The following is a 24,713-nucleotide window of genomic DNA, read 5'->3' on the forward strand; positions in this document are numbered from 1 at the left end:
TGCAGGAAAAGCTTTTACAACCCTGTTACTGACAATATTCAATAGAAACATTACTGATTTTGTGTCGCATCTCCATTTTGACGGACTGAAAAAGATATTAAAACTTTCATCCAGGTGTCAACCTCTGATGTCACAGCCGTTTGACTTTCATCACTTTAAAAGAAGATTACTCAGTTATTGAATACTTGGTTAATTCACAGATTGTGTTTGCTGCTGCTTTTTAAATTCCTTCAGATGCTGATTTAGAGCAGACGTTCCCCAGGGGTTGGTGCTCGTCTCTGTAAAGAGCCAGTCGTTCCACTACATCTGTCAACTCACTCAGTTGCATTTATGTGGAGCCTTTCGCTAACTGAAATACACAAGTCGCAAATGACTAGGATATATGCATCTCTTTTTCACTTTGAAGCTCCGTCTCATGCCTCATCATCTGCATGAACTCTGCCGAAAGTGGTCCAACCACAGCAACGCCACACATCAGACGTTCTGAGGAAGTGAGCTTATTTCCTTGCTGTGCCTTCTAATCAGGTCTGGTCGTAACACAAATGGATCAGTTTGTGTTTCAAACGTTTTTTTACAGTGTCTGTTTACACCACTGATTCATTTCAGATGGACAATGATTTCTGGAGATGGCTTCAGATTCTTCCCTTTTATTTTTTTATGCTTTTTTTAACTTAACGTGGCTGAGCTATTGAGGAAGTCGGGTGTCTTAAATGACTTGGTTTTGGCTATTTACTGCCACTTACATTGAGTTAAATAACAAGGTATGATTACATTTCAGCATTGTGCTGAAATGCAAAAAAAAGGCTGGTACCATGCTTTGCTGAAAAAGTATTCGTTACCCGTGAACCTTTTAACATTCAGTCATGTTAAAACCACAGACTGCAAATTGTTTTATTTGAGATTTTAGGTGACAAATTGGTGCATAATTGTGAGTTGGAGAGAAGATGAATGGAGTTAAATACAGGGAAGAAAATCTATTAGAAACCGCGAAAGACGGGCAGAAATTAACCTTCCAGAAAAACTATAACCGTAGTTTTTTTTAATTAACATTACATTCATATGTAATGTTAATTAAAAAGTTTGTAACTGTAATCTTTCAACATGTACAAAAGTGAGTTAAAGGTTTAAGAACAGTAGTTAGTTGTTTACTGGTCGAAACATTAAACAGCAAGCATCTCTTTGACTAGCTAGCTGTTAGCTGTCTGACATGAACATACAATAACAACGAACGACTCGGTTGAATAAAATTGAATATTTTTATTCAATTTATTAACTCCAGTTAATCTAGTATATAATGGTTAAATTCTAAACCAAGCAACTATCAGCATAATATAAACAGAAGATCCCAGTTAAGATATGCTAACAGAGGAGTACTTGCTGCTGCCTTCCTAACGTTTCTAAATTTATTTTACTCAGCTACTAGGATTTGGTCAATAACAAACCTAGAAATCAAAACAGTATCGAATAAGATTTTTTTAAAATGACGTAGCGCCTTGTTTTGGGGACAGACAAGACGTAAATGAACAGAACGGCAGCTCCCAACCAGCAGGGGGAGCACAAGAATTCTCAACTTCCCACACAGAATACACACTTAAAATCTTTAAGGCAAAGTTACATTCATGAAAAAAGTGCTTGCTTTTTAATGGTTAAATAATTTAAAACATGTTTTTAAAAATTCCATTCATCCATCCATCTACAGTAAAACGCACAAGTCAAAATGTCAACGCAAAAATAAATGGTCATTTTACAAAAAGGCTGTTGTCATCTTTTGTATTTTTCCATATTAGAGTCTGTCATCAGACTCTGGTGAATGTTTTTCTATTTGCTAATGGTTTAAAAAAAAAAAAGAAGAAGAAAAGGCGATGGCAGCATAATGCTGAAGGGGAAGCTGCTTGTGTTTGTACCAAAATCTACAGTGTAATTTCATGCACACTGTAAATGCAGATTAATCAGTGTCTCATAATTGTCATGCATTGTAATACTGCATGAAAAATACATGAAATTGATCCAGAAAATTCATTTAGTTCAAGTTAGTCATAAGAAAACAAACAAAAAAACAAGATAGCAAATTCCAAACTAGTCTTCAAAACCACATTTCTTATACCAGATGATGTCATGACAGTGGGTACATTTATATTAAGTACAAGTTCCTCATCATCACTTCCTTCCACCCTGCACTTCCTCTGACAAACATTCCACATCAGTCAGCATTTCATAACTTCCAGTTCCTCTGGATCTCTTGGGGGAATCGAGTTCTTCCTCCTCAGATATAAGAACAGAAAGGATTTTTTATTTTGGTGAGTACAAGCATTAAAACTTTATCGGAGAAGAACGAGAAAGCTCTATTGACCAACTTACTGTCGATATAAGAAGATGACACCGCCCACGGCGAGGAGCAGAATCAGTCCAACTAAACTGATGCAAACTGCTGTGCCTTCTCCTCCTAACGGGGAAATGAAAACACAATCAGCTAAAACTATTTCTCTAGCATCAATCCCTTCCCATGAGACATTATCCTGTAAAATTACAAATCTGCTAATTATTACAATGGAATGGATCCTGCAGCGCAGTTCAAAAAGTGTGCACTCAAAGACTACATTGTCGTTTTGTGCCGATTTTTACAGATCGATTTATTGGTGCCTCTGGTGATCTGTGTATTTTGGTCAGAAGACGCTATTGTGGACCCGCCTTTCATTTCAATGGCAAACTAGATTTGATGCTGCAGGAAAATAGAGTTCCAGGATCACCTTAATGAGTACTTAACACTGTAACATGCAGTATATCATTTACATACAAACCAAGATTTATTTTGGACATGTTGGAAAAATTCTGCAGCACAACCAAATGCTGGATGCCTGAAAGTGAAACTGATGGTACGATAAACATCCTAGTTCAGTTCCAGATGGGAAGTTGACCATCGTTGTTTGGATTATTATCAGAAATCTGATCAGTTACTGTATGTATATTGGTAATGATTATTTATCCATATTCTATTCATACAAAAGATGATACAAAACTGGCTCTTCTACCTTTTGATCAGGAGATATCATATTTTGCTACTTGGACTGTTAACTACCTCAGTATGTGTTTCCTGCATGTGTTACTTTCAAATGAACAATCTCTACTTAATTTTCAATGCGTTTTACAGCATTTTCTAATATAATTGTGAAGAAATTCCTGCAGTAAAGGGTTTAAATTTGACAAAAAACAAACAAAAGAGAAACAATGTCAGGCACCTCACTGCAACAGCAGCGAGCCCAGCCCAACGCAGCAGAACATTGTGAATTTTACATCCTTCCAGGACACAGCTTGACTCCGTTTCCTGGAAAATTCCCTCAGTTTTCTCATGTTCAGACAAACTTAAAACAGATTCTTTAAAAGGTCAGCATTTGTGGCGAGGATTGGCCACATGTGGTGAAGCCCCGTGACGGGAGAAAGCTTTTCAACGACAAACACGCCATGCGGGTTTGATTTAAAACAAAAACAAAGAAGAACACCTCATGCACATTGTTTATCACAGCAAGTGATCCGCGTCGCTGTGGGCCTGTTGTCTTTTCTAAAACTCCCATGACGAACCTGTCGAAGTTCAACCTGGAGCTCGTCATTGGATCCGTCAGCAGGTTATTGATCCAAAACATGACCAGACGCAAAACGTACTTCCATGGCTCTCTCATTCTTCAGACATTAATGTGGTAGAAAACCTTTGATGTGAGCTGAACAGAAGAAAGCACTACAGAGGAGTCTGGACGACAGGGAGATTACGCAGAGGAACGTCCAGAGAGCCTTCTTTTGTCCGACTGGCTAAAAGAGGGTGGTTAAAAGTTGCACCACCAGGAATCACCAGTAGACTTGTATACATGCGTAGAATTATGTTACAGTCTTTGAATGTTTGAATTTTGGGTTTCATTTGCTGTTTTGACATGTTTTGTTGTTTTTAATTCCTTCTATCTCGCAATAGGAGTTATGAAGAGGGTCGACCTGACAAAACCTTCCTCAACTCACTATCGTTTGCATTTTATTTTTTGCAGCAACACATGTGCTATAAATAGACGGCTAAATATATCCAGTGATTCAACACGATATGTACATAGCGCAACCAAGCAACCATTTTATTTACCTAAATACTTCCCAATTTGCCTTAGCAACAGAGAAATGCAAGACTTAAATTCATTAACCAATTTATTTCAAATACAAGTTTCATAATTATTTTTAGTCACTGTGTGATTACTTTGTCTTTTTTATTTATTTATTTTGCTTTAAAGAAATGTTGCAAAAGGTGCACATTGTTTAGCTGTTTAGCTGTTTAGCAGTAAGCTTTAATCTTGGTTTTGACACAGACTTTCTTTCTCTGTTCCTCGCAGCTGATGATAAAATCTCAGAGATATTCCATTTAGAAACATCTAAAACTTGGCTTTATAGACAAGCTAAGTTTGCCACAGACACTCGGACTTCAAATGACTTTCTTTCTTTTTCTTTTGGATTTCATTGTTCTTACCCAGAGCGCTTCGCTCCGTGTTGGTAGATGCTGAAGGCTCAGAGGTGGAGGTTCTGACACTCTGCAGGGTGGAGGAAGGTCCTGCAAACAGGAAAAGAAGATAGCATCAGCTGTAATTATATTTATATCAGCTCTTATATCTGTTTATCTGCTATAATTATTTCTGTCATCAGCCTTTTGCTTATTTATTCTTAAAGTACATTTTAATAAAAACATCTTCACTCATTTGTTCCACATATTATTGCAAAATATACAAAACCTGACACAGCATGAAAAATTGGTGTTAAAAAAGTGTCTGCCCTCTTAAAGCATTTGGGTGTTTCACTTTTTTTTTTTTAAGATTCAGATCATTGGACTAATTTTGATGTCAGATCAATTTAACCTGAGTAAATACTGCAAAAACAAATTGATTTTCCTTTAAGAGTGAAAATCTATGCAAAGGAACCAGGCCAGTGAAAAAATAATTGTCCCACCAGAACGTTGCTTGTGCCACTTTGTACAGCAACAGCAACCATCTGGTGATCAGATCATCATTAATCACACACAGGACACAACTTTCAGTTTCTAGAACTACATTAAAAAACAATTCAATTCTACAAAAGTTCTGAAACATTTGTTTTTTGTATACAAGTACAAAACCAAATGTTGCATTTGAAAAACATTCCTCTTTGAATATGTTGCAGAAAATGTCAAATGACAAATGTCATGGAAAATTGGTGTGCTGTGGTGGCGCAGGGGTTGAGCACGGTCCACATATGGAGGCCTCGGTCCTCAGCGTGGCTGTCGCAGGTTCAATTCCCGGCCTGGCGACCTTTGCCGCATGTCTTCCCCTTCTCTCATTACCCTCTTAACTAACTATCAAATAAAGGCCACTAGAGCCAATAAAACCTTAAAAAAAAAAAATAATAATAATGTCATGGAAAATTAGCTAAACAAATCAGCAGAACCAATGACAACAGCAGGATAAACACAAAGTACTAAATTTCACTGTATGCTGATGATCCATTTCTATTTGTGTAAAAAAAAAAAAAAAAAAGTACAGACATCAAAAAGCCTTTTTAACACATCAACACTGTTTAGCCAGGTGAAACCAGACGAAAACTCTTCTCAGAGATAACGGATCGTTTTGTTGTGTTCCAGTGACAGGGAGTGGTTCATGAGTCATTCAGCACCTTTTTCTGTTCAGATATGATGTCGCAGACATAGAAAAAAACACACAGATGACCTTCTTGTCACATTTCTTTAATGTGGAACTTCAACTGCGTGGCTGTTAAAAACACAGTTAAAAGGAAATAAGACTTTGAACATCTGAAATCCAAAGAGGTGCTGTGTGAGTATGTCAGGCAATCAAAACCTCTTTTAGATTAAAGTCTTAACTATTGAGAAATCATTCAGTCCTCTTTCATTAGAAGCTCAGTTTCATCATTAGTTTTTGTCACTGTGTGACTACTTTGTCTTTTTTATGTTTTTGCTTTAAAGAAATGTTGCAAAAGGTACATGCTGTCTAGCTGTAAGCTTCAATCTTGGTTTTGAGACCAACTTTTTTTCTCTGTTCCTCTCAGCTAATTATAAAATCCCAGAGATATTCCATTTAGAAACATCCAAAAAATTGATTGAAACTTTAAGTTTACCACAGATCTGCCACACTCAGACTTCAAACGACTTTCTTTCTTTTCTTCATTAGTGCTTATGTTATTTCTTAGAGCCTTTAGGGAATTGATGTGCCAGCTTGACCTTTGTTGTGGTTTTGCTGATTGCATTTCATTGTTCTTACCCAGAGGGCTTTGCTTCATGTTGGGAGATGCTGAAGGTTCAGAAGTGGAGGTTCTGACACTCTGCAGGGTGGAGGAAGGTCCTGATGGGACTTTTAGAAACATGTGTGCCCAAAAAATTAAGACGGATAATTATTAAGAGGTGTGCATTATCGATAAAATACACTACTCCCAAAAAGTTATGGATATTTGGTTTTCGGGTGACATTTATGCTCATTACAATGATAACTTTCAATTATAGTGGGGCATTCAAGTGGAAGCATGCTATGTCGATTCTCAAATAATGTACCGAAGCAGCAGCAAGGTGTCCAAAATGTAGTGAAACAATGAACAGTTAGACACAAATATTAAAAAGTTTAAAGAACGTCACATTAAGCTGATCTGTAAAATGTTACATTACAGTTTAGAGTCATCATGTAATTTTACCATAAGGCCAGATATTCCTAACTTTCTGTGAGTATTGTATATAGGCAATTCAGAACACTTTCCAAATATATAATTCACTCACGGTAACTTAGCAACCAGAAATAGGATACAGCTGTTTGTCCCCAAAGCAAAGTGATCGCATCTTATTGTATAGAAATCTTCATTCTAACTTCAATAAGTCATGTTGCTTCCTTAGTACATAAAAAAAGAAAATGTGTTTCTTATTCATGCTAATCGTTGGGTGTGACTGATATTCTGGGTGAGTTGAAACAAAAAAAGAAAGAGCAGTGTGTTCATCAACTTGAAAGTTTTCAATTTTCCAAGTGAGGTTCAAGAAGCTAACGATTAGTCTAAGAAGGCCCAAGACAAATCCCATCAAAAAACAACTCTAATCTCAAAACCATTGAAATGGTTTATGCTCATAACATTTAAAAAAAAGAAAAACTTTAAATTTTAAATAATTGACATTTTTGCACATTAACTCAGACATTTGCTGTTATTTACAAAAGCAAAAAGGGGTAGGAGGGGGTGGGCCACCAATGTTCCAGTGTGAAACATAAACTGAACAAAAAGTTAGGAATATTTGGCATTTGAGTGACATTTATGGAAAACTTAAAAATCCTCAATGTCTCCGTTAGCCTTGAGAATCAATACCAGCTTCACAACGCTGCTTCATGCTTTTCAAAAGTCGACTTATGATCTGCTGAGGCGTGGCGTCCTACTCTTCTTGAAGGTTGGCCCTCTGGTCTTAGAGGTTCTCTGGTGCAAACCCTCTACAGTACATGGTGAAGCAGCTGAGAGATTTTCTAAGGGATTCAGGTTTGGAGAGAGTTCAGATCACTCCATCCGGAGTACCGCACTCTCCAGCAAACATTCCCTAATGATGCGACCTCAAAGAGCTGGGGCACTGTTGTCCACAAGGATGAAATTAGGCCTGTGTTGTTTATTCAGAAGTACAACAACTGAATAAATGGAGTTATTCAGGTATTACAGGCTTGGCGTTATACCATTCACAAAGTTTAGACCAGTTCTATATTCACTAGGTCCTCCCTATTCCTCAAGCCACGTTGTCTCGCAGACATGGTTTCAATTCATTTATGATTAACAGCCTGTTACTGAACCACAATCATGTGATTGAGGTATATTAAAGCAGAGAGACATCAAAAACATGCAGGGCTTTGCGCCTTGAGCACCAAGGTTGGGAAACACTGGTCTAAACACACCAGCCCAGATTGTAATATCACCACCAATGGCTCATCGGGTGACAACAGTGGCTGACGCATAGTGCTTTCTCCCAACATCATTGGTGGCCATCATTTCCGCTCAACGTGAACCGTAAATGTTCCACCCTTTGGTGGAAAGACTGACGCAGATGGCTGGTGGTGGTAGATGACCATCACAGGTCGTCTACCACTCAGATCATGAAGATGTAACTGGTTTTCTACAACTTGACACTAGGGTGACTCTCATCACAATGAAGCGGTCATCAGAGTTGGATGTGGCCAAAGGACAACACCTTCTATGAGTTTCTCTGACTCCTCCGGTCTCTGTATCTCGGTTTCAGCCTGTTGATAACGCTCTGTGACGCTCTAAGAACATCCTGTTTGAAACCTCGCGATGGCAGTTCTTCATCAGTTGTTAGGTGTTCTCTTGGTCACATAATATCAAAATCTGAACAACATGATCAGGACGATGGCTTAAATACCAATTCTGATTGAACCGGGAAATGCGTTGGTCAATTCGGGGATGAGACACCTGTTGGCGAATATTGCTGTTAAAGCTCCTTGTTATAACATTAAGCTGTGTAAAAAGTACTGAAACGCCAAACAGTTGGACATGTGGAGTCAAAAGTTTAAAGAAGGTCTGGGCTGCTGTGGTGGCAAAGGGGCAAAACATAACCCACATTTAGAGGCAACTGATATAGTCCTCAATGCAGACGTCAAAGTTTCAGCCTAGTGATCTTTTCCGCATGTCTTCTCTCTTGTTACCTACTTTGCTGTCTAACCACTCTCAAATAAAGGCCAGTAGAGCCAATACAATCTTAAAGGAAAAAACAAAAAACATTAAGTCAACCTGGAACGGCTACAGCAGATTTTAGGTTCATCCTGAAATTCCACCCAGAAGCCAAATATCCAAAGCTTTGTGTGAATAGTGTGTAACACAGGCAACAGCCAGTGGTTGGATCCAGAATACTTTCTACTTTCATTATTGACTAATGACAGTATCTTCATTTACAGTGACTTAGCAAACAGAACTAGGCTCCATTTAGGAATCTGTACGCTTGTTTGTGGCCTCAAATCAAAGTTCTTGCACACTGACAGTAACGGACAGAAATTATGCAGACTTAAAGAAAAGAAAAGCGGTTTCCTACCCCTGGTGGTGGTTGGTGGTGGCCGATAGTTTGGGTCAGCTGAAACATTAAAAAAAAGAGCAGAGAGGGTTAATCGACATAAAATATGAAAGAGATGGTTTTGAGTTTTCAAAATAAGACTTTGCTAGAAGCAGTTCACAATTTGCCAGCAGTAAAATGATTCTCTGGTCCTCTCTGCTTAGAATAAATCCAGATTAGGTGAATCTAATCTTAGCCCAAGACAAATGAGACCCTGAAACAACTCTCATTTCAAAAAACATCACAGTGGTTCATGCTCACAGAATTTTAAGGACCTTTAAAGAATAAATTATTGACATGATACACATTAACGCAGACATTTGCAATTACTTTGAAAAGGAACATTCTGTGTGAAACATATTCTGTGAAATACGTTTAAATCATTTCCAGTTGTTGGATCTGATAGTGAAGAAATGTAAAAAGTAAATGTCTTAGTGGCTTAAGTGAATGCTGCTTAATTTAACACTATATGCATTCCTGAGGGCAGCATGGTATTTGAAAAGCATGCGACATAGGATAATATTGGTGAATGTTGCAATATGGCGCATAATACCTCAACAAATGGTTAGAAAATAGTTATATATTTTTGCTTTGGGGTGTGTAGAGAACAGATCCCCAGTAATCATTTATTATTAGTAATAAATAGTAATTACTAATACATTTAGTATTAGTACTAAATAACTGATTAGTAATCAGTTATTTATCCAGCTACTGGGAAAATAACCCATCTCAACAGCAGGGACTTAGTGAAAAAGTTGCCTCTGGTTGCCATTTTGGCATTTAAGCAACTTAGTTGTACTTTCTGAATATGATGTTACCACCTCCTTACTTTCTAAAACCTGCATGCTTCATGAAACAGTGGTGCAGCGATATCCCTACATTTGTGATTTTTCTTTCAGCCCATTTTTGTCCTCATTACATTTTTCACACATTAAAATCATTTGTGATGCACCAACTCAAGATTCCCTTATAGATAAACATCAACTTCTGTGTAAATAAATCCCCAATGCAAGCGTAATAGAAAATTTTGTTTTTAGCCTTATTTCATCTTTGATGAAACTGGTGATACTTTTTTTTTTTTACATTTATTTACTGATTATATCTGCTGTGTTTTTGTATTTCTGCAAGATGTGTTTTTCCATTAAAGAAGTTTCCAGATAATGTTTAGATGTTTCCACAGCTGTGATAACATAAGAGACCTGAAGACATCTTGCTTAACTTGGTAATTGTCTTAAAGGACAATTACCAAGTAATTACTGGTATGGTAATTACTTAAAGAAGAATTAGATGTTTGTTCTGAAATCCTTATCGGTTCTCTTTCCTGGCATAAAATTTCCCTCCAAAACGTGAGGGACAGTTCATGAGGAGGGGATAAGAATTGTCTCTGTGATCCATCTAGCAATAGAGATCAGGCTCTGGGTGGGTCTTTTCCTTGCTGTGACTATGTAACGATGTGAAGTAACTGCGTTCAGTGAGACGGGTCTTCGAACGCTTTTGCCTTCAAATAAAGAAACTTAAAGAAAAAAAACAAACAAACTTAAAGACAAAGATGAATCTTTCTCTTATTATTGAAACAGATTCTCATTCTTTGATAAATGAAATTTATCTGTTTTTGTTTGTTTGTTTTTTGTTTTGGTTTTTTTTGCTTTTCATCTCACTTGATTTCGTTTCGGTTGTTTTTCGCCTCAGCTGAATTTGGTTTCTCCTCACAAAAAATGATTCAGACATTCAGTTACCACCCAAAGCTTTCAGAATCGACTCATCTCTCTGTCTTTGGAAATAAAGCTCTTGGCGCTAACATGATAGAGGTTCCGCTTAAAGAAATGAAAGAGAAATAAAAGGATCTTACTTATACACTCGAATTTAGATTCTGCCCACTGTGAAACACCATTCTTCTCCTGACACCTGATGAGGTTTGACGTTCCGGGTTTTCTCGTGTAGCCTGGAATACACTCGTAGCGATACGTGACCTTGAAGCATCCGTCTTTTTGTACAGTAAAGTTTTTGGGGGGAATCTTTGGACATGTGCAGTTGGCTGAAAAGAAAAACACATACAAATTTTCTAGCATTACTTCACTACTGACTTCATTTTAATTATCTCCTCTTTTTGCTCTTTACATAATTACGTCAAAAAGAAAGTTGCGTGTTTCTTCAGTTCTATATTTACATATTATGACAAAGTCAAAATGATATAGAGTTTATCAAGAACAAATGCTTAGCTTAACCAGTAAGAGTGATCACTTCTATAAAAGCAGAAGTTTCAGGGTTGGAGCTTAGATAAATGTGTTGACAATGACGAAGAGGAAAGATATCAGTAACAACAATCGCTGGAGCTGAACAATCTGGGAGGGGTTAGAAAACCCTTTTCAAATGATTTCACGTCCATCATGACAAAAAAAATCATTCACAAGTGGAAAACATCTAAGAGAATGTTCGACCGAGTAATGTTCTGAGAAATTCCAAAAACACTACAAAGCATAAATTTTCCAGATGAAAAAGGAGAGTCCTATTAAAAAGTGCTCAAGGTTAATGAATGGACCTCTGGAATTCCTGGAATGTTGTTCTTAAGCAAACAGAAAATATGAGTACAACACCTCACAGGAAGTGATATGCTCACTGAATAACAGGGTTTTTTGAACCCATCCATCAATTTTCTTGCACCCTTGTCTCTTAGTGAGGTTGGGAGGGTTGCTGGTGCCTCTCCAGCTAACGTTCTGGGCAAGAGGCGGGTTCACCCTGGACAGGTCGCCAGTCTGTCGCAGGGCAACACAGAGACACACAGGACAAACAACCATGCACACACACACTCACACACTCACACCTAGGGACAATTTGGAGAGGCCAATTAACCTGACAGTCATGTTTTTGGACTGTGGGAGGAAACCGGAGAACCTAGAGAAAACCCACCATGCACAGGGAGAACATGCAAATTCCATGCAGAAAGACCGAGGCTGGGAATCGAACCCAGAACCTTCTTGCTGCAAGGCAACAGCTCTACCAACTACGCCACTGTGCAGCCAACTTAAAAAAAATTACTTGAATTCCTTATGGCTAATTCTATTAGTTTTGCTCAAGCTACAATTCTGATTTCAAACTTATTAAAAACAGAATTATTGGCTGTAATAAATTTGAGCAAATTTTTAAGTTCAAAGAAACATTTTTTCAGTGCGCAGTGGTGGAAATGGTCATAACTTACCCTTTTACTGATGTGATTTTTTTATGTATGTCGTTTCTAACTTTATTTTGTATATGTATTTTGAGTTGCTTTTAACTGAAGGTGCTACATAAATAAAGTTGCCTTGTTTTACAGTGGCAACACTGAGACATCTTGCAAGTCATAGTTTTATCTTTGGAAAATCTTTGGCTTATTTTTTGTTTACTCAATCAGTGAAACCAAAAATATCCTGAAATCGAATTTGATGCCATCTATCCGACAATCTAGGCCATCGGCAGGACAGTGACTCAAAACACAGCAGCAAAATCTATAACAAAATGTCTGAGGGGAAAATGTAGTGTGTCAAAGACTGAAGTAACGCTTCAGACCTGAAAATCATCGAAATGATGATTTCGATTATTGTTGTTTGTTGTTTCAAACTGCAGGATGTTTGAAACAACAAAGAGTCGACCAAAATCGGTTTCTGACTGATAAAAATCAAACAGAAACCAACTGCTTTCAAGCTTCATCTTAAGCAGGTGCTTCTACAAGCTGCCGAATCATAAAATCATAACACATTTTTGTTCTGTATGTGTGCGTATGTGCTTGCGTGCGTGCGTGTGACAGCAGAAGTTTATATATGTTGTTGTACGCTTGAGATGAGAAATTAATTTTATGACTCGGTAAAAACCAGTCCGGACACAGAAACTTTATCAACTTTTTTTTTTTTTTTTTGCAACTGAAACTGATAGTTCTTCCTTTAAACTTCCTCTATACCACAGTTCATATCAAACCTGTGATCTAGTTTTATATTGAAGATTAAATGTTTTCAGAGTACGTGGAACCTTATCTAGATATCTCCCTGTTTTTTTTCTTTTTAACATTACATATTAAGCCAGCATGTAATCTTGGCTTAACATTGAGCCAGCGTTATGGACAGATGAAACCATTACTACCTTTAACAAAGTATAAGTCTTAATTATAAATAAACCCATAAATTTTATAATTGACTATATTTAAACGTATATACATATATATTCTATATGGGTGACCTTTGTTCTAAAAAAAAAAAGAAAGAAAGAAAAAAAAAAGGTAGGTAAATATGAGGGTTAAATTTTTACCCCTACCACCGCTGGAGAGACGCGTTGCTCCGAGAAGACCCACCATCACGGCCCAGACGATTCGATGAGGATCCATCTTCCAGCTGGGATGATTCTTGTACGACCATCGTCAGCGAGCGATCTTCATGCCTCCACGACAGCCTGCTGTGGAGGCATTACTTTTACTTTCACTCGCTGCGAAAGGCCCGCCTTTAAAAATCACTCTGCCATATTTGTAGTTCGAAAAGCTTTCGAGGTGCTTCTCAGTAAATTAGATTACCATATATAATGGTAATTATATATGGTAATTGTCTTTATATATTAAATATATAATGATATCTATATGGTGTAAGCATAAGGTAAGGTTTTGTGGAAGTAAAACAAACATATATACAATTATTGCTTTTATTGTTTTAAGTCACTCTAGAAAAGACCAAAGTGCACGGTGGTCTGATGACATGCTTTTCTGATGAAAGTACATTTATTTTTTTATCTGGAATCTCAAAAAGTGCAAAGGCATAAAATTGAAGCTGCCATTAGAACAGGCATTGTGTGTGTAATTTGCAAAAACACGTCCAAAAATGTGCATAGCTGTGCATGTCGTTTGTTTTTATTGTTGTGTATTATGTGTCTTTGATTTATTGTGCTTATGGGGACCATCAGTCTGTTAAAAAAAATCAATCAATTATCACAGAAGGCAGCAGCAGCACCAGAAGGAGCAGAAGCAGCTGCAGGTTGAAAAGCACTGCCAAGTTTTCTTTTTTTTTTGTTATTGTTGTTTTTTCTTACTTGATGCACTTAAAATATAATTTGAAACTCAAAAAAGTGATAGAGCTGAAAATTTGTTTTATCTAATGATTAGGTTATTAGAGTGGTTCTCATTAGTATTCAGGTGGAAGATGATGGTAAAAGCAGGACAATCCAGCACAATCTGCTTAGTTCTTTTTGTCCAGACATAAGTATCCAGTTCAACTCAATTACTACGTCACACATTATTACATAACGTCAAAAAATACGTCAAAAAACGGTCAAAAAAAATTTATTTCTCAGCTTCTTCATCAGCTCCATTGCAGCACGACTGAATGACTGCAGATATTAGTTGTGTAACAGCGCCCTCTTGTGACAAGACGTTGTAATAACATGTTTAAAATGCGTAATTTTATCCCAAAATATTCGATATTTATCTTTCTGGACGGTAAACCTTTGAAACCAACACGTACAGTAGGTATTGCATATAACTTAGAACATAGTGGTTCTAGTAACAATATTTATTGTGACCTGCATATAGGGCTCAGCAGTACATTATGAAGTTTGTGTATGAACAAGGCGTTTCATTTGTTCAAATATCTGATGTATTTTTGGCTAAGCTTTTTTTCATTTAGTGAAGTAACTAAAGGTGGGTAGAGCAGTCAGTAATTGTAATCAAGTAAGAGTAATGTGACAGAATGGACATCAGAAATAATTACCCCCCCCCCCCCCCTTTTCTTTTTTTGTTTCTTTGTTTTCATTTTTCTCGTGCAGGCTGTGCTCTGAAGCTGCTCTTCTCTTGCTGAGATGCGCTGTCCTGCAGTTACAACGGTTCGCCACCAGTGGGCACAAAAAGCACAGTGACCGCTCCTGACTCAGCGAGCCAACGGCAATTAAGCGCAGCAGCGAAGACGCTAACTGTCGCTCCTCATGTCTCAACAGGTAAATGTCAATTAGACTGCTGTTTGTGTCTCTTGTGGGGGAGGTGGGCTGGAGCGGAGCGGCGAGGTATATGTGTGGAAGTATTTTAGTTGACAATTCTTTGACTTGTATTGTAAATATTTGTTCTTGGACTCTTGTTGTAAATATTTGTTTGTGAGCGAGCCAACGGCAATTAAGCGCAGCAACGGCTGGTCAGCGAAGGCGCTCACTGTCGCTCCCATAGCGCTGCTGTTTGTGTCTCTTGTGGGGGAGGTGGGCTGGAGCGGAGTATATGTGTGGAAGTTTTTTAGTTAACAATTATTCGACTTGTATTGTAAATATTTGTTCTTCGACTCATGTTGTAAATATTTGTTTGTGAGCGAGCCAACGTCAGCGAAGGCGCTCACTGTCGCTCTCATGTCTCAACATTGTTCATCAAAATAAAAGAACCTGCGCAAAACCACACTGATTATTTATTAAGTGCGCAACAGTAAGGTTACTTCAAATGACGTTACTCAAGTAAAAATTATGGTGCAGAAAAACTACTCGTAGAATCATGGAAGCCCATTTCCGCCACACATGAAGAGAAAGAAAACTTGTGTCTCATAGCTCATAATTATTATGAGATAGCGTGTCATAATAATGAGATCTTGATAGTATAATGAGATAGCATCTCAATATTTTGAGATGCTAAGGAGATAGCATCTCATAAGATAAAGATGTGTGGAAGAAAAACATCTCAATATTATGAGATGCTAATCTGAAATTAGCTCATCAGCTAATTTCTCCTACCTCCTAATAGCATCTCATTATTATGAAATGCTGCAAGGAGATAGCATTCAGATTAGCGTCTCGTTATTTTGAGATACTGTAAGGAAATGGCTTCTCATCATGATATCTAAAGTTAATTATGACTTAGCTATCTCATAATGAGATACTCTCGTGACTAGATATCTCATTATTATTTGATAATAAGGAGATTTTTGTAGCTATCTCATTATTATCTCATAAAATAGTTGAGTCATACTTATGACATTGAAGGTTTTTTTCATCAGTGGCGAAAATTGGCTTCCATTAGAAAAACTTTTTTTTTATTGCTACTCAACACCAACATCTGGATTTAGTTTAAACAGTGGGACAATTAACTAACGAGATAAATAACAGCAGCGGAGAAACTTAAATAAAAATTTACGTAACAACACATAAAAAAAACCCCACATCCACACCGTAATCCTAAATAAAATTAAGAATTTTTTATTAGAAGCAGGCTCAATTTTTTGAGTTTTATTTTGAGTCGCCTCACCGGAAGTTCTGCTCTTTCGCCGCTGCTTACATTGTGCTCATTGACAATGTTACCCGCTAGCTTCCAAGGGACATCCGCTCCGGCCGGACAGCAATGGGACGACTGCGATTTTCATTCCAAACAAATCGATTTGAAGCTTGGAATGAGCGTCAAACGTTGAATAATTGGTAGTTTTAGTGTTTTAAATTCCTTTATGGTTTATTTCGGCCCTGGTTGTGAAGCGAAATCGTCCGGGGTGGAACTTGGCTGACTTGTTCGTCTCGGGGAAGGAAGTTTGTTGTGGCGAAGAGGAAGCGTAGGAAACCGGGAGGGCCGAAACATCCCGTCATGATGGAGGACTTCGGCTCGGCTCTGGAGAAGAACGTCGCCGACCTCACGGTGATGGACGTCTACGACATCGCGGCGGTGGTGGGCCAGGAGTTCGAGCGGATCATAGACCAGTACGGCTGCGAGGCTCTGTCCCGGCTGATGCCCAAAGTGGTGCGGGTTCTCGAGATCCTGGAGGTGATGGTGAGCCGCAGCAGCATGAGCCCGGACATCGAGGAGCTGCGGCTGGAGCTGGACAGGCTGCGGCTGGAGCGGATAGACCGGCTGGAGAAGGAGAAGAAACACAGACAGGTGTGACAGAGCGCGGCAGACTGACTGACCGAGGGAGAGCCATGTTGGTCTGGTTCTACCGACTCACTGCGCCAGTCTCACTACAATGTGGTTACTGAACATTTAACCCAAGAGAAATTGCTTCATTAAAATATTATTGAAGAATAAAAATAAATATGTAAGTGAATCTTTTAAGGATACAAGTTAAAGTCATGAAAGGGCTGAAAATATCTGACAAATGAATTAAGAGCAAATTTCAAATGCAATAAATCTGGACGTAGTTTAAAAATAATAAAGTATTTTTAACTAAATACTGAAATTTAGTAAAAATAAGCAATTTACTTGTAAGCAGCACTTACAAGGTGATAGGTTGTTTTGTGCTCTAAAATCTTATCAAAAGAATACAATTTAGTTGTATTTACAGGGTATTGTAGTTGCATTGATACCAAAATGAAGATGAAGCAGAAACGTGGCCAATCAAGTGCCTAATATTTTCTTTTTATTTGAAGAATGCTTTATTTATCTGAAACCTTAAAAGATAAAATAAAGTGTCCATTTACTAGACTTGTGCTCCGCTGTTGAACTGAGGCTGGACAAAATCATTCAAAGGACTGTAAACAACCCCTGAACCTCATCTTTGACACCCCTAATGTACAGTAACTTGTAAAAATATGAATGGCCCTTCAATTTTTCAAGAAAATTTCATGATACAAACTTACGTTTTTGAGTTTTTTGCGTAAAGTCTCAATAAAATCTACTAAATAACAGTAGTTGTAACGTACGAAACCAGAGTTTAGGGAACAAAATGAAATTATTTAATCTGAGAATAAATTGAAATAAACTGCTAAACAGTATAAAGACATAATAACAAAAAAACTGCGAGTAAAAGTCCCGATATGTAAACATAACGTAACATTCTGCTTCACATTTTACATTTGCAGTTGATAAGGTAAAACATGGGCATGCTGTGATGATTTTTTTAGCGGTAGCAGTCGGTCTGCTGAGTGCCGTAAAACAGTTTCCAGGTCAGCTTCTCGTGACAGTGACTGAGTGGGTAGCAGACTGATTAACCGGGTCTCATGACTGTGAGATAGTGGACGCCGTGGCTGGCGCGCGTGCGAGAAAAGTGCGACCGAGCTGCGTTGAGTTGCACGCGCAGAATACCTCAAACGCTCTGGTGGGAGAAATGTGAGTAGGACAGATAGCAGGTTAAGGTTTTTGTCGGTAGTTTTATCCCTACAAAACTAATGAGGGCACTTTGCTTTTCTCTCTCTCTCTTTCTAACACATAATAAGAAGCTGAAATGTTTTTTCTGTAACTCCGCCTAGCGACATTAACTGACCTTCGTTGGGGTGCGCTTGCTTTTGAACAAAGGTCATCAGATGATATAAACTCTGGATTTAGTTTCTTTTTTCTTTTTAGTTTATTTGAAACATTACTGGAAAATAAGAGTAACTGCAACATGCATATTAAACAGATGTTTCACACACTATTTAAACTTGAAACCAGAAGTATAAAAATACATGTTTGTTTTTCCTCACTCTCTGAAGTTGTCACAAACCAAGCTTCTCTTGTTTTAGGTTAGTTAAAATTACAACAGTTATTTCTATTTGCTAAATGAACCAACAATGAGTGAATATGTCAGAGATTTATTTATTCATGTCGTATAACTGGCCTAAAATAAGAAAAGTTTGGTCTGATTTAATGTGAGAGGAAAGGTGACTGTAAACTTCTGGCTTCAATTGTATCAGGTCAGTCAGTAGATATTATAATATGAAAGGAAAAAAGAGGTGTGCTGTCTAAATGAACAGACAAACCTTAAAAACAAACAGATGAACTGACTCGTTTCCTTCTGTCTCGGTGCTGCAGCGCACAGAGTTGCTAACAATACTTTAATTATCCTGGTCGGCTTCATTTTCAGCGGTTCTTCCAGATGATTCATCTCTCGTCTTGTTGATGGAGTTGACCTGGATGGCATCTCAAGGGTTCATTTGCTTAGATGAGTCAAAATCTCTCAAGAGTGAGAGATTATCCTGAGCAGAGCAGTTTAATCAAGTGGAAAAACTGAGAGATCCGTTTCTTTATGTCAGTCAGGTCTAAACACAGTTAATAGTAGCTCTTTCTCAGCTGCAGAACCAGCTCTTTCTAATGCAGCTCATGAAAAGCCTTTATTCATCGTTATTTGGAATTTTTGATATAATTCTGAAAAATGTATAGAAACCTTCCTACATTCAGAGGTAGAGCAGAATACTGCAGCAGTTTGCGTCACAGCAGCCGTATGAAAAGCCTCTGACTGAAGACGGTCTGTTGCTGTGTATCAGTTATTTGGTTGCCTTAATAACAGGCCATGGCTATTGCTTCTAGGTGTCCTAGCATACTTTCAGCAAGTTGACAAGCAGTGCACAGCAACAAGTTGGAGAGGGGCCATCACATTGTTCTGACTTTACCCTCCACAGTGGGATTGCTCCGATAAGTAGGCCCAGAAATCCTTTATTTTGGGAGTTAAGTGATCGGCTGATATTAATGTGAAACCGCCAACCAGGTCACGTCTCTGCCGTTGCCAATTTAGCCACTTTGTCGCTATATTTAGCAACTTTCCAGAAAAAAATTCTATTGGCTGCAGCTTCAGGCACCTGTCTACCCATGTTTTATGATGTTTGTGTTTTTTGTTCTGTCTTTTGAAATTTTGTCGTGCTTTCTTGCACAGTGACAATAACTGAATTCTGATTAGCTGTGAATCAGACTTGATTGTGGTGTAAAATTTAAAAGACATGACTCAGATACAGACCCTGTGTTAGCCAGGATGTTCACGCTGTCGTAAAATGAAAACTTGTTCCTTATTAGTTCCCATTTAAAGCAAGATAGCACTGCTACATCTCTGGATCTGGGTCAGCAGCAGATTATGGAGCTTCACTTTGAGATTTAAGTCGTGTTTAATTGAGTTGTTTAAAAATGTGTGTGTGCAGGAGTTGGAGCGGGTGGAGGACGTGTGGCGGGGAGAGGCCCAGGACCTCCTGTCCCAGATCGCTCAGCTACAGGAGGAGAACAAGAACCTCCTGTCCAACATGTCCCTCAAAGACTCTGTGAACGAGGAGGACCTGCAGAGGCACGAGGGTGAGGCCGACGCTTCTGAGAACCTGACGCCCGCATGCCTTAGAGACCCCGAGGTCACGTGTTCTGGCCCGGGCTTCTCACCAAAGGTCCAAAGGTCGTCACGGTTAAAACTAAAACGTAACAAAGTGGCGAAAACTGAACTTGAGAAAACGTTTTCGTTAACTAATATAAATAGAAACAATAATTAGTAGAGAAAAACTATAACTGGAACTATATCATGCGTTTATAAAACTAAAATATACTGAAATCATAAATGTTCTTTGTTTTCATGTTTGTGAATCTATTTATTGGCCTTTCGAACTAGATTCATTTTCCACACACAGGCAGTTCATGTTGGACGCCTGCAAATTACAGTGCTAAACATTCCGCTTAACGCAAAATGGCTTCAGCAAAAGTTGGGAGAAAACACCAGAATCTGTCGTTTGCTCTGTCATTTTTTACATTTTTAGAAAATGGGATCTTCTGCTGAGTATTTACTGACCAAATTGATGTGCACATATAATCACAATGCAACCCTTTGAATTCTGAACCAAAAAATTAACCAAAGTCTGAGAGAACAGAGTTGACTAATAAAAACTAAATTAAAACTAAACAACATTGAACTAATAATAACTAACAAAAACTCACAAACGCATTCTAAAAACTAAGACTAAATGAAATAGACAAACAAAAAGCCACAACGAAATAAAACTAAACTACAATGAAAAACCCAAAACTATTAGAATCCTCTTTATCACATTATATATGTAGAGACGTTTGGAGCTCATGTTTGTTTAACTGACTTCATCTTATTATTACTTCAGACCACTTTATTGCGCTATTTGATTTTTTTTCTTCTTTTGGACAGTGGAAATGTTTACACCTACTCATTGAAGTGGGAAACGATAGTTCACGTTCAATCACAATGGAGATGAATAACATTTTAATGATTTATTAAAACACAACGAGATGAAAATTGGACTCAAAGCTTCAGTGACTGAAGTGTCACCCCCAAAGACAAAAGGTGAAAGATTTTGCAGCGTTTTTTTCTAACCAAAACCATCTAAGGTTATAATGTTATCTAATCCATGTAGCATATCAATCTTGTTAACAAAGAATACTGATGTTGTTGCTTCCTGTTTTAAAGTTAATGCCAGAAATAAACCCAATTCTCTTTCATTTCTCTGCAGAAGTTGCTTTAAACATATTTAAGAGAAATGCTTTGTTCTTCTGTTGCTTGAGGTTACGACGCGGAAAGGTCAATTTTGTATTTTCACGTTGTGGAATTTGAGATTTTCTCTTCAAAAATAAAACAAAACAAAACAAAAAAAGTCCTCTACATGTCTGTCAGTTCTTTGATCAACGGCCTCCACAGAGGCTCACACAAAGAAAGCCTTCTCTGTGTCCGCCTCGTCTCGACCTCTTCGTCGTCCCACACAGAGGCCACAGTGATCCTGACGCCCCGCCGGACAGACCAGCCTCAGTGCTGGGGAACACCTGCCAGACTCGCACACAAATCGGCCTCCACAGCTTCTCCCCCCTCTCTCTCTGCCAATAAACACTAGGGATTGAAAAAAAAAATTTCAGAAATAAATCTTCTCAATTTGCAGTCCAACACTCCGCTGCTTTCTTCCAGGTATGACGGAGAGGGAGAAGCAGGTGATGATGAAGCTGAAGGAGGTGGTGGACAAGCAAAGGGACGAGATTCGAGCGAAGGACCGCGAGCTAACGCTGAAAAACGAGGACGTAGAAGCAGTAAGGCCACTTCCTCTGCAAAGGGGCGTCAAAGAGAACGGCAGGAAAAACTTACACCGCAAAAACACAACATCTTACCAAGTGGTTTTGTCTAGCTTCTAGCGAGAATATCTTAGAATACTTGGGGGCAAAAGACTGAAATAACTTACAAGTAACTTTTTTTTAGAAAGATAGAGGAGCTTGTTTTAAATTAATAATTCCTGAATATTGTTGAAAAAGTGCTAGTTCCACTAGCAGATTATTTCACTTGTAACATGGAATAAAATCTATTATTAGTGAAAAATCTGCCAGTGGAACTAGTACTTCTTCATCAATATTAAGGAATTATTGACTTAAAACAAGCTCCTATATCTTAATGAAAAATAACTAGTTATATTTTCTTATTTCAAATGAATTAAGATATTTGCACCAAAGATATTTGCACCAAAATCTGACCATATAAATGGTAAGATTTTGTGTTTTTACAATGTTGGCATCAAATTTCTTTTTTTTTTTATACCCCCTCCAAATTGTTGCATATCTGCCTTACGTTTGATTGGCCATTAAAGTTAACCTTCTGTTATGGCCTCATGCATTCAACACTGTAGTGTAGATGATCTTAACCAGCAAATTTATTCTGGATTATCCTCCAGATTGTAACTATCCCCTTTTTTTGAAGGACAATTATGCTTACAGAAACTTCATAAATCATTTTACTTGTTATTTCTCTTGTTTTATTTGTTTATTTTGTATATTTAAAACGACTCCGTCTTTTCCAGCTCCAGCAGCAGCAGTCTCGCCTCATGAAAATCAACCACGACTTGCGGCACAAGATCTCCGTGGTGGAGGCTCAGGGCAAAGCGCTGATCGGGCAGAAGGTGGAGCTGGAGGCCGGCGCCCAGGCACAGGCGCAGGAAGTCTGCGCCCTGCGGCAGGAAGTGACGCGCCTACGGGAGCGTCTCCACGGAGAGCCGACGGCGCAGAGCCCCGAGGAGCTCCTGGTGCCTCAGCCGCCGTCACCGGCAGAGGTGAGAGACGCACAGAGATCAAGTTCAGGGTGACAGATGCTTTTAAATATATCAGGGACAACTCTGAGACGTTTGGAATTCAAATATTTGCTCGTGGTTGAATTTAATGTCGGTGGTTTAGTGAAACAAAAGAAGTGACTTCATTCAGCTGTGATAGATGTGTTTCCTCCATGGTCTCCTCAAGGGTTTTCTCTGTAGATTTGCTGTTTTTTATGTTTCCATAATATAACCTCAATTTTTCTTTAAAGCTGCCTTATGCAACGTTTCTAAACACTGTTTTTTTTTTTAGATATTTCTTAAAACTGTCACTATGTCATTGCTAGTATGTGAAATAGTGAAAAAAATAAAACTCCTCCCATAAATGCAGCGCTCCTGGTCTAAAGCAACCAGTCACAGCCAGGAGGAGGATCTTAGCGCTGTTAGTTAAGCTTGCATACTAAATGTGCTAATGGCGGAAAAGCAAGATGTCATTCCAGGAAAACTTTATATCCGCCACCAGGCTAACTAGCCTTAGCATTCATGGCAGAACAAGCTGTGGCCTAGCAAAGAACAAGGGCAAGGGTGTGAGCGTTGCATCTATGAGGTTGATTGACAGCGCTAAGACCCTCCTCTTGACCCTGATTGGTTGTTTTTGACTGAGCAAAGGATTTCTGCAGTAAGCATTGGGACATAGTTTATGTGTTTCATCCTACTTTGTCTTCACACAGTGATGGTTTAAAAAAAATGTAAATGAAACATGTTTTTAAAAATTAAAGTTAAATCCCGTAAGATGATGCGCAGAAATGTTCTGCTGAAGATCTTCTGTCACATTTACCTCAGAGACTGACTGTTTGGGGAATAATAAAGTGTTTTTAACTTTGCCAGCGGGATAAGAGCACCGAAGTGGTTTTGAGCGCTGAGGGTTGGTCAGACAGAGTGGGCGCCTGCCGGCTGACGGCAGGGGGCTTCGAGCCGCCTCCTCAGACCCATGCTTCCTTCCTCATCTCAGAAGGACGTGAAGATGTGGAGGCTGAGGACGAAGCTGCGTGGCTTTGGGTAATGCAGGCTGGCATGATGTTTAGTTTTCTCCACCACGACAACGACGGCTTCAAAAAGCTGCCGGTCTAACGGCATAACGCGGGCAGAGTGGCTCTGCATGGCAGTCTGAAAACTAACACGTGTCAGAGGGGGATTTGTTTTTTCCTCTCCAGCCAAGCGGGTGAGACTTTTAGATGACTGTACTGACGATGCCTCTAAAAATAGATCAGCAAGACGACTCAACCTCAGGCGGCACTTGAAGATGTTGTTTCAGTGATCAACAAACCCTGAAAGGCTGGTTCATGTTCCAACCAAAATGAAACAAGTGGGGGATTTTTTTTAGCAGGTGTTTTAGGCAGCAATAGACTTTTAGAAATATTAAACGATTTATTTTTAGAGGTTATATTGAATCATCTGTGTGTTCGTTGGAAACTCCCAACGTGCAACAAACAGAACAAAGGAGCTCATGTAGAGATAGAAATGTCACATCAGTAAAATATTCAGTGGAAACTCTGAACCTCAAATGAAATTGGTTGGAATAGATCATTTATATCTTGAGTGTCTGAATATGGAAACACGTTTCCCTGTTGAAAATAATAGACATAATTTCACTGCCGACAAGCCCACCCACCAAAACATACGCAGCACTTAAATTATATATTAAAACTATATTATATGACTGCTACAATATTAGCAGAAGTGATCCTAAAATAAGAAAATTGAACACTTTTCCAGTTTCTCTGGGACATATTGATGATTAAGAACGTAAAAACGGACCTGTCGCGGCCTTCTAGCTTCCAATACTCCAACTAAGGCCGTGTGTGTTAACAGGTGGGTTTTAGATTGAACGCACTTCCTCTTCATTTGTTTGCGAAAATAGATTGTTTATTTCTTATAAAATTAGTAACAAAATATCAAAAAATGTCCTACATCTTAA

General features: G+C 38.4%; 2 protein-coding genes across 10 annotated transcripts in view; one reads left to right on the forward strand and one right to left on the reverse strand.

The window, feature by feature from the left end:
* Positions 1–1,242: 1,242 nt before the first annotated feature.
* Positions 1,243–13,512, reverse strand: LOC103473251 (uncharacterized). 4 transcript variants are annotated; one of them, XM_008423337.2, is made up of 7 exons: positions 13,364–13,512; positions 10,932–11,117; positions 9,065–9,103; positions 6,270–6,359; positions 4,496–4,576; positions 2,359–2,443; positions 1,243–2,262 (listed from the first exon to the last, which is right to left on the reverse strand). In XM_008423337.2, exons 1-7 carry the CDS (start codon positions 13,431–13,433, stop codon positions 2,205–2,207), a joined length of 609 nt encoding a protein of 202 aa, XP_008421559.1. In that variant the 5' UTR covers positions 13,434–13,512; the 3' UTR covers positions 1,243–2,204. The 4 variants fall into 4 exon arrangements, with proteins under 4 accessions (XP_008421559.1, XP_008421560.1, XP_008421558.1 ...); XM_008423338.2 differs by having other exon boundaries at positions 6,270–6,350; positions 13,358–13,512; XM_008423336.2 differs by having other exon boundaries at positions 13,358–13,512.
* Positions 13,513–14,919: 1,407 nt separating this feature from the next.
* The window catches only part of rilpl1 (Rab interacting lysosomal protein-like 1), a 24,138-nt gene continuing 14,344 nt past the window's right edge, over positions 14,920–24,713 (forward strand). Inside the window, exons 1-5 of one of the 6 annotated variants that reach the window (XM_008423346.1) lie at positions 14,920–15,025; positions 19,871–20,018; positions 21,634–21,752; positions 22,511–22,759; positions 23,624–23,794. In XM_008423346.1, the coding sequence (XP_008421568.1) occupies positions 15,014–15,025; positions 19,871–20,018; positions 21,634–21,752; positions 22,511–22,759; positions 23,624–23,794 (699 nt within the window). In that variant the 5' untranslated portion in view covers positions 14,920–15,013. Of the gene's footprint in view, positions 15,026–16,318; positions 16,926–18,003; positions 18,093–19,870; positions 20,019–21,633; positions 21,753–22,510; positions 22,760–23,623; positions 23,795–24,713 lie in introns of those variants that run through there. The other 5 variants (XM_008423343.2, XM_008423342.2, XM_008423347.1 and 2 more) reach the window with 5 other exon arrangements.

The sequence above is a fragment of the Poecilia reticulata genome, linkage group LG12 (genome assembly GCF_000633615.1).
Source record: "Poecilia reticulata strain Guanapo linkage group LG12, Guppy_female_1.0+MT, whole genome shotgun sequence".
In the NCBI taxonomy this organism is placed as follows: Eukaryota; Metazoa; Chordata; class Actinopteri; order Cyprinodontiformes; family Poeciliidae; genus Poecilia; species Poecilia reticulata.